The sequence below is a fragment of the Daphnia magna genome, linkage group LG4, assembly GCF_020631705.1.
Source record: "Daphnia magna isolate NIES linkage group LG4, ASM2063170v1.1, whole genome shotgun sequence".
NCBI lineage: Eukaryota > Metazoa > Arthropoda > Branchiopoda > Diplostraca > Daphniidae > Daphnia > Daphnia magna.
Genome location: NC_059185.1, coordinates 6,266,072 through 6,276,192, shown reverse-complemented (window position 1 = coordinate 6,276,192; position 10,121 = coordinate 6,266,072). Strand labels below are relative to the sequence as shown.

General features: G+C 35.3%; 1 protein-coding gene and 1 long non-coding RNA gene across 4 annotated transcripts; one reads left to right on the top strand and one right to left on the bottom strand.

The window, feature by feature from the left end:
- Positions 1 to 364: 364 nt before the first annotated feature.
- LOC116933908 lies at positions 365 to 5,492 on the bottom strand. 2 transcript variants are annotated; one of them, XR_006646065.1, is made up of 3 exons: positions 5,447 to 5,492; positions 924 to 1,057; positions 365 to 847 (listed from the first exon to the last, which is right to left on the bottom strand). It is a non-coding gene; the product is annotated as an uncharacterized LOC116933908 (long non-coding RNA). The 2 variants fall into 2 exon arrangements; XR_004400389.2 differs by lacking the exon at positions 5,447 to 5,492 and adding an exon at positions 1,247 to 1,469.
- Positions 5,493 to 7,657: 2,165 nt separating this feature from the next.
- Positions 7,658 to 9,848, top strand: LOC116922123 (protein unc-119 homolog). 2 transcript variants are annotated; one of them, XM_045172947.1, is made up of 6 exons: positions 7,658 to 8,183; positions 8,422 to 8,629; positions 8,712 to 8,825; positions 9,132 to 9,243; positions 9,303 to 9,475; positions 9,550 to 9,848. In XM_045172947.1, the coding sequence occupies exons 2-6, from the start codon at positions 8,446 to 8,448 to the stop codon at positions 9,693 to 9,695; spliced, it is 729 nt and encodes a 242-aa protein (XP_045028882.1). In that variant the 5' UTR covers positions 7,658 to 8,183; positions 8,422 to 8,445; the 3' UTR covers positions 9,696 to 9,848. The 2 variants fall into 2 exon arrangements, with proteins under 2 accessions (XP_045028882.1, XP_032784441.1); XM_032928550.2 differs by having other exon boundaries at positions 7,664 to 8,183; positions 8,440 to 8,629.
- The last annotated feature ends 273 nt before the right edge of the window (positions 9,849 to 10,121 follow it).

Here is a 10,121-nt window from a genome sequence, read left to right as displayed (position 1 = left end):
ATCGTACAACCGGGCAAGTCATAGTTTTCAAATAACTCTGTTTTAACCTGTTATTAGGGTGTTCCCCCCTTTACTTTTGGAACTTAGATAGCAAGACAAAGGGAAAGCTGATGAAAACACCGATACCCGTTGGACCATGCAACCCATACCGAGAAAGTTCCTTTGGTTTTCCACTTCTTCAGCTTTCGACTACTTCATTTGGATCCAACATTCTTAAATTTTTTTATTAGTTTCTTCTTTTTCATTCTCTTAAGCCGGAACTTTGAATAGTTGGAATGTTCGCCGTAAGAAGGCAGCACTAGACGATTTCATTTAACAACAGTAGCACTAGGCCTGATTTTAGGAAATGATTTCAAATTTAAGACAAGTTTTTTCTCCTTATATTTTACCGATGTTTTAATAAATGAATAAAAAATTATAACTTGGTTGACTTGGTTAAAACGTATAAATAATATTTATATTTTATACGTACGTAAACCTTTGAAACAAGCGCATTCACTGAACAACGAAAATTATAACGGGGCAAGTGTAGGCTACTATAACATCATGTTATTCTATTGCCATTTAGCTAGAAAAATCATGAAGGACTTGCAAAAGGCAATGACACGGCTAGACAAAAGGCAGGCCTCCCGTTCTTTGAGTCTTGTTCAGGTATCCTGGAAATTGCAATCAGGTAAAACATGCTGAATGTAGCGTTTTCCCTGGGGGTTTTCTTGCAAGAGAAGCTTAATTTAGACTTGGAGTTAGGAGGAAATGAGATAAACGGCGATCTCCACAGGCCGATAGGTATGGCCGTAAGTTATTTGAAATTCCTGAAAATATCATTCATCCTCAACGACGCTTCGCACTGTCAAATTGATGTTTGATAAAACAGGACGGAAGAAAAAGAGAAAAATAAGTTTCATACATTTTTCGCTACGTACCTTTTTGTTTCCTTCTTCCCATTTGAACTTTTTTGGCCTCTCAGGCTAACGGCCTATATTCAGGCCAAGCTTACAGATTCAGGGAAATGTCAGTCACTTATTGGTTGGTTGTCATTGACCTTCAAGAGAATAGTCTTCATCGGATTCCATACAAGAAAACAGGAAAAATGTCAAAAGGATACTATCATTTTCAATGCTTTGCCACCAATTACAGGAAAAAAGGTAAATTGATAGGAAATTATTCATGGAAAATTTCATGCCGAAGTACGATATGTGTCGATTTGTGAAAAAAAAGTAACAATGAATAGAAAATTCCTGGTAACCTTCTCATTGGATCATCCTCACATGATGATACCTTGCATCAACTCGTGGAGTTATTGCGATATGTTGTTTGTGTGAGTACGCTATCGATAATTATTCATAGATTGACGAATAGCCTTTTCTATGAAATTAATACTATTGAACTACAATTAACATAGATTTCTAAGAGCACTTTGCTCCCCGTTGAAGAAACTTGCTAAACTTTTTGACCTTCCGTGATGAATTCAATTGAAAATTCTTTGTTCAATAAAACCACGATAAAACTAAAGTGTGATCCCGGAGGTTGTCAACTCGAAAAAATATTCGTACACCTCAATATTTTTAAGCAAAAAATACGAAATACAAAAAAAATACGCAAAAATATGAAAAAAATAAAAAAAATATATAAATATATTTAAAAAAAAAAATCCGTAATAGTTATACTTAATATATTGAAATTATCATACGGACGCAGTTATGATCCAAACGGAAATAGGTAAAATAGAAGAACCCTACCGTAAAATAAGATTTACGCCGAAAAAATTTAGTTTTTTGACAAAATTTTGATATGCTTCCAACTCTAATAGGTAATAGATGGCGCAGGTTAAAATAACATTACATCAAAGCTTATGGCTTCATGGCTTTACTTATGGCGTTACACGCTGTAACTCTATTTCTAATACAGTTACAGCGTGAAACGATGGAAGCAAAGAAAATACGAATAGACTATTCGTATAAAAGAATCGAATATCGAAATTTTTTCGGGTCAGGTGGGTCGGGTTTTTGGGTAAGCTAGAGCGCCCCACGATTATTTTTATTGACGAACCGTCAATGATGGTTTAGGAGTCCACAATTTTTATATTTGAAATTTTAATTCGTTGTTATTTTTTTTGTTCTTTTTGCTTTATTTTTCTATTTGCGAAACGACTAACATTCTCTGTTATCCCACTATTATATTTTATCGAAAGTGGTAGCTGTAGTGCTAAGGCAATAGAGACAATTCACATCGCGGTTTCGCGTGTCAATTGTTTCGATGTCCGCCATTTTCTCTGGTTGTTTATGTCATGTTTTGCGTTGTCTGTATAGACCAAGATCGGATGCTGAGTTGCCAAGGCTGAATTCCGACCTGGGGTATTTTTCCTCTCGGGCCCTATAGGAGGGAAATGAAAAATAATATATTTAATTAAGTTGTAGTTAGTTTTATTACAAAATCTTTTGGAATCGTGTACTATACCTCTGTGCTGATATAATACAAAAAATTTTATCTCCAAAAAAGCTGTTATTTTTCCAGGAAACTTTTTGAAAGGTACTTGTTTACCTTTCCACAACACCCCCCCCCCCTCCCCGTATTACAACTGTAGAACAAGAAGCAGACGTTTTTCTAAGTAAATTTCTTTTTCCTTATGAATAAGTCCTTTAGCATAATCAGATAACTTAAAAAGACTAATTGTGTCAAATAACTCATTACTGACATCACAAACTACACTACTCATGACATAAAAAACGAAAACAGTTTGACACTACAGTCACTAGTCACAGTCAATCACTTTACGTCTGCTACGGTACATTGTAAACAAGTACCTTTCAAAAAGTTTCCTGGAAAAATAACAGCTTTTTTGGAGATAACATTTTTTGTATTATATCAGCACAGAGGTATAGCACACGATTCCAAAAGATTTTGTAATAAAACTAACTACAACTTAATTAAATATATTATTTTTCATTTCCCTCCTATAGAGCCCGAGAGGACAAATACCGCAGGTCGGAATTCAGTCTTGGCAACTCAGCATCCGATCTTGGTCTATTATATCAGCACAGAGGTATAGTACACGATTCCAAAAGATTTTGTAATAAAACTAACTACAACTTAATTAAATATATTATTTTTCATTTCCCTCCTATAGGGCCCGAGAGGAAAAATACCCCAGGTCGGAATTCAGCCTTGGCAACTCAGCATCCGATCTTGGTCTATTGGCTGAAAGTGTTATTTCCCTATACAAAGTGGATTTTGTTAATTAGTGTTTTATTTTTTTAATTTTTTTTTGTCAGTTAATTGCTACGTATCTTGGTTAGTATGTGTAGCAATTTCTGTTTCCAGATCACATTTCTTGTATTTTTAAAAAAATCTTTTCTGTAGGGCTGTCATGGATGACACAGAACTATTTGAAATAGAAATTCTGGAGCCATAGACCAGTTCCGGATGCTGCGTTGCAAAATTTAAAAAAATCCAATGGGGTTTCGATTGCAGGGGGAGATAGGAAAAAAGGGGGTTTTTGATTTATTTACCCTAGTAATACTTTCCCAATTCAGAAAATATTCTAGAATACTACACTTTAAGACATTCTGCGTCTTCTTCAGTCTTTATAAATAATTGATCATCCCTAGTTTATCCATGAAAATTAATTCAAGTAAAAGGCTAGGTAGTAATACTTTTCCAATTCAGGAAATGTTCTAGAATACTACACTTTAAGACATTCTGCGTCTTCTCCAGTCTTTATAAATAATTAATCATCCCTAGTTTATCCATTAAAATTAATTCAAGTAAAAGGCTAGGGATGCTGTTAAGTATTTTTTGCGTTTCTAATGTCAAGAAAATATGTAAACATGGGTGATTCAAATGTGGATATGGGGATAATGGATAAACTAGGGATGATTAATTATTTATAAAGACTGGAGAAGACGCAGAATGTCTTAAAGTGTGGTATTCTAGAACATTTCCTTAATTGGAAAAGTATTACTAGGGTAAATAAATCAAAAACCCCCTTTTTCCTATCTCCCAACAAACAACCCTGGATTTTTTAAATTTTGCAACGCAGCATCCGAAACTGGTCTATTATCTGATCAAGACTCTTCTGTTACTAGTGACGGTCAAATTATAGAATTATTTGACTTGTCTCTTTATGTTTCGAAATTAAATCAGGAAGATAAACGACGACCTGTGTCGGATGCTGCGTTGCCACTTCATCATGATAGTCAAAAGTAAAAAATGTCAGCAAATCAAAAATTTTAAATAACCCAGTGCCGAATTCGGACATTTTCACTAAGCTACTACCATGAATCTGCCAAAACTCATCAAAACAAATGTAAACAACAGGTCGGGTAATTGGAAAACTGTACTTTAATTAATTTTAGTAAATAAAAATTTATGAACTAAATCTGTATTATTATGGGGCACATTTTTGTAGAAGATTTCAATTTAACCTACTCAAAAGTAAATGTAAAATTTTAAAAACCACTTTTTCTCCTATAGAGCAGTAAAACATCCTGCGTTGCGCGTTTTCCACAAATGCGAAAATCTCATTTGTGTCCAAGTTGGTCTGCTGCGGCTGCAGCGTCTTATGGAGAAACCATCTTCTTCACGTTAAAAATTAAGTTTTCATAACTATAATTTAGATTTCCCCCTTTTCTTCCTAGCAGTGGGTACCCTATTCATCTTTTCATTTCCCAATTTTTTTTCTAGCCCCAGTTCTATCTACTTTATTTTTATTTTATTAAATAATCTAATAAATAATATAATTTTAATAAATAATTTTAAGAAATCAAATTAAATAAATTTTACAGATCTCGATAGCCCTCGTCAAAATCTATCAATTTCTGTAAAAATTTTGAAAAAATATTCATCAATAAAAAACTTGAGACAAGAACGTTTTTTTATAGTTTTTGCGCTCTATGGATATCCTCGACCCTATTGATAAAAGTAAAAAAAAAAAATCCTTTTTCATTATTTTTTTTCTATGAACATTTGTTCAAAATTTTTATAGAAATAGATAGATTTTGATGAGGGCTATCGATATCTGTAAAAAAATTTTTACTTGGACTTATAGTTTTTCCGCAAAAAATTATTTAAGTTTTACATAAATCAGGGAGGTTGGGGTTACCCGATACCTGTGAAACCGCACCGACCTTAACAAAAAATTGTAAAATGGTTTACTACCTTATAAAAAAAATTTTATGTAATAATTTTGAACAAATTGATAGATCTTATCAAGAGCTATCTATTCCTGCAATTTTTTTTTTCAAATATAGAGCTTATAGTTTACCGATTATAATTTATTTTGTTTCAAGATCCGTCAAACCACACCGACAAAAATATCCAATCGGTTTACTACTCGGTTAGATATATTGTCACACAAGTTGTATTTGAACAAGAACAAATGAATACAACAAGTGATGACTTAATTCTAAACAATCGTTTAACTCGAACAAAAAGGGGTAACCATTACCAAAAGTTGGAGAAGCGTCTGAAGACCTCTAGGGAAACCAGGGAACTTCTCTTACGGAACCCAGCTCCGGGAGCTCACCCGATGGAGACTCATCTAACGCAGACTCGGGGCAGCGTTTATACCGTCGCGCGAATTACTCCCCTTCCGGACTGCATATCTGCGTATCTTTCTTAGAGCGGACTTCTCCCGATAATTTCTTCACCACGATCGCAGCGTTGACCAAGGAGCGGATGACTCATCTCTGCGAAGAGATAACCAATCTCCCTTTTCACCCACGACAAAATGTTAAGTAAAAATTTAACGGAAGTGGATAGCCCCCATCATCGGCTGTCCATTTCTGTAAAATTTGTTTATTAAGACATAATATTTTTACCTTTGAAGCTATTTTAATTTTGTGTACTGGGATAGAGGGATTACCCGAGACACGTTAAACCGCACCGTCCTGCCTACCTGAAAAATAGCTTATAGGTCATTACTCGGGTAGGTGCTTTTCAAGCGGTTTTCTTTCGTTCAAAATACCTCCTTTAAAAGATATGGCCCAGCCTTAACTTTAAAAAGGGTGGGCAAGTGAAGGAAAATAAATAAAACTATAATGTATAGAGTGGTTCGAGTTTGCCATCTTGGATAGGTATTTCTCCCAGTTTGGTGCAACCTTAAACAAAAAAGCATTGGCAATATTAGTATTTTTGGTGGGAAACGAATGAAAGTGAACAATTTTTGTAATGGGTGTAGTTTACAATGCCTGAACCACGATATAATAGGAAAGGTACACTCTCGGCTATCCCCAAGACCGGCGGGTGTTCAGTAAAGGGTCCCAAGATTCCCCGCCAGGTTCGCTAGTATAGGAGGCCCCTCGCCTCTCGGGGGTATAGTAAAAATTTGGGTTTTTCGTTCGTTATCTAGAAAATTACCAATCAATGTGTCCAGAAATTTATTTCATTTAAGCTTAATTTAATTCCCTATCCTTAAATACCTAATTCATCTAGATTAGGCAATTATTTATATGTTAAATTTATGATTGAAATTCACAATTTTTTGAAATTTGCGCCTTTCGCAACATTGCCTATTTCATTATATTAAACACGTTTGTCTTCTCTCTAGTGAAGAATTCATTATAAATAGAATTCGTCAATATTTATTAAATATATCCATTTTTAACAAAGGTGTAAAAGTTGCTGCACTTAATTTTCATGGATAAACTAGGGATGATTAATTATTTATAAAGACTGGAGAAGACACAGAATGTCTTAAAGTGTAGTATTCTAGAACATTTCCTGAATTGGAAAAGTATTACTAGGGTAAATAAATCAAAAACCCCCTTTTTTCCTATCTCCCCCTGCAATCGAAACCCCCCTGGATTTTTTTAAATTTTGCAACGAAGCATCCGAAACTGGTCTATTAAGTAATATTCTAATAAATGAAAAAAAATATATAAAGTTAAAAGGCATTGTATTACGGAAAGGAAACAGAAAGAATAATAAAGAATAAACAAATAATAACTTATTATTTATGTTTATTCATAACAAACGCAAAACAAAAAAATAACGGCTCGGGTGTTTTGGGTTTTTGCCTGACAGGGTTCAGGTCCCTGAACGAGATGGAATTGCAACTGAATGCGTAAGGCAAGTTGCGCTAGTATAGCGAATTGAGCTGCCTATCTCTTGCTGCAAATTGAGGCCAGGGACCTGAACCCTACCAGGAGTTGTCGTCATGTTTTGTCTGACAGCGTTCAACGATGTTTCGTTGACAACGAGATGGAGCTGCTATAGGGCCAAGTAGGGATCGGCCCCGACCCTAATCGGGGCGCATTTTGCCAATCGGGTTTCGAAATTTGGGGGGTGGGGCGGGGCGTTCGAAGCTCGTGGGGAAAATTTTTGAACCCCGATCTCAATCGGGGTTGTATCGGGGTGCCTAATCGGGGATGCAACCCCGATTGCAATCAATCAATCGACGTAATATTAGAAAAACGAAAAAATATTAGAAAATACGAAAAGCTATAAATGTAAAAAGTATGAAAAAATACAAAAATATGAAAAAATATAAAAAAATACAAAATATATTAAAAAATAAATTTTTTATTTTTAAATTCGTACACCCAAATGACAAGTCGACAATCCCCCGTGTGATCCCTCTTGCTGCAAGTTCTTGACTTAAGATAACGGAATAAATAAATTGTGATTAAAGAATCTGTGTTCACGAAGAGTAGCCAAGCGTACAGATGCACTAGTTGGGTTTCTAGTTTGGATGGCCGGCCTCCGTATAGTCCCTGTTTGAGGGATTGGCCCATAAAATCTCTCGAAGCTGAAAATGTGAAAAACAATTGAAAACAAAAAAGTTAAACCTAACAGACAGACTGAGAGAAATACGGAAACAAGGTGCAGTGCATAGTAATCCTATTTAACGTGTTTAATTAACACGATGCTTCAATTGCTATTGGCTGAAAAAGAAGACACACTCGTTTCTAAAATATATCTATCCCCAGCCTCTGCTATGAAATAGAGCTGAAAATTATGCCATTAGCGATACTGCGGGCAAACCAAGTGATGGGGATTTAAGTTTACCGTAACGATACGCAAGTCGAATTTGCCCGGGCTTTGTCACGATTGTATACCTATTAGGCGTGTCGATATAGTCAGCAGCAGCCATGCTGTAGTCATAGAAACAGCTGAAACGTCAACAATATCTTTGCTTCTTGCTAGAAATCCATCGATGTACTAAGACCGTGAGACGGTAACAGGTAAAAATTTTATTTTATTGGCTTTCATTTTATTGAAGCTGCCGACACATACGTGAGTTTGGATTGCAACATTAGGCTAGTCCTATGTCAATACCCCATTTAGGCCAAGAATTCAATCTGGAAACAAGTTAGCAGTTTAAAATATGAAACTGGCTTTATTCTATACATATTTTATTCCTAGTACAAAGTTATCCACATGCTTTAGAAGGCCATACACGTTTCTTATAACTTTATTTAGCTGTTGTTTGTCCTCCAGGGAGAAATGAGCACTGTTCATGGTTCAGTAGGATCCCATGCAAGTGTGGGATTATCTACCAATAGTGATGATGGTGATACATTAGGTGCTGCTTCAGTGTCAGACAAAAAACAAGAATCACCTTCAGAACCTCAATTTGCCAGCAACATCACACCTGAAGATGTTTTAAAACTAAAAAGGATAACTGATGGTAACACATAATAATTACATGTTTCATCTCTCCTCTGAGTATCATCATTATTAAAATTCTTTCACATCTTCTATATATGTAGGCTACCTTTGCCAACCAGGTGCCAATGTGTATGATATCGATTTCACCAGATTTTGTATCAGAGACTTAGAGAGTGGAACTGTTCTGTTTGAAATTGCAAAACCACTGCCTCCCGGTATGGTATCACTGTTTTTTTTTTCTGTAAGACATGGCTAATCCACACATATGCCAATATGATGTTTCAGGCCAACATTGCTTTATCCTTTTTTAAACTTTTCCTTGTGATATTTAGTTATCATGAACATTTGGGTGATTATTCATCTAACAATGCTATTTGTTTGAATACTGGAAATCCAAGGGGAAAAAAAGTTATTTTTTGTCATACTGCTAAATCAGGAAAGAGATAAAGAAAAATATGGCCTGAGACTATCAATATGCTATGTAATTAGATAATGTATTTAACATTTTTTGTACTACAAAGAATTATGCGACAGTCCGCCAGGGGATACAAATGAATTGGATCCGAACGCCGGTCGGTTTGTACGTTATCAATTTACACCACATTTTTTGAAACTTAGGACTGTTGGAGCTACGTAAGTTGACTTTTTTTGCGGTCGGGAACGCCTAATCATAAATTTATATCGTCGTGCAGAGTTGAATTTGTCGTTGGTGAAAAACCTGTAAATAACTTCAGAATGATAGAACGCCATTTTTTTCGAGATCGTCTGTTAAAGACCTTTGATTTCGAGTTTGGTTTCTGCATCCCCTACAGTAAAAATACATGCGAGCATATCTATGATTTCCCAGCTTTATCTTCAGAAGCAAGTAAGTCTCGAACGTTATTTTTGCATTGAAATATTTACTGATTTGTTTCCCTTTAACTGCGTTGCCTTATTTAGTGGAAGAGATGATCAACCATCCGTTTGAGACTCGATCAGATTCATTTTATTTCGTCGAGAATCGGCTGATCATGCACAATAAAGCAGACTACGCCTACAATGGGGGAACAATTCAAAGTAACATGCATAACGAGGTTTCCAAATGAAATTAACGAATTATTATGAATTAATTAATAATATAAGTATACGTTCGTCATTCCCCTAAAAGTTCTTGCTGAAATGGCCAATTTATTTTACGGTTTGAATCTTTCACTGTCATACGATTAATACAGATGTTCGCTAGTTGGACCTCAAAATTAGTTTATATTGTTCATGGGAATACTTTGAGCGCACATGCATCCCAATTCAACCTCAGGTTACCAAAAAAATCTAGCATTCGAAAGGTGTATGTAATTGAGCTAAGATAAGATCCCCTTCCTTGTTATGTTGTCCTGTAGTTAACGTAAATTGCATTTTCCAAATAAAAAATGACGAATGTACGTGCAGCGTTTCGTTTTTTCATTGTGCCAGTGTGCCACCGATGCCACTGCTGTTAGCATATTACTTTAATCTTCGGCAGACGAGGAGGAAAT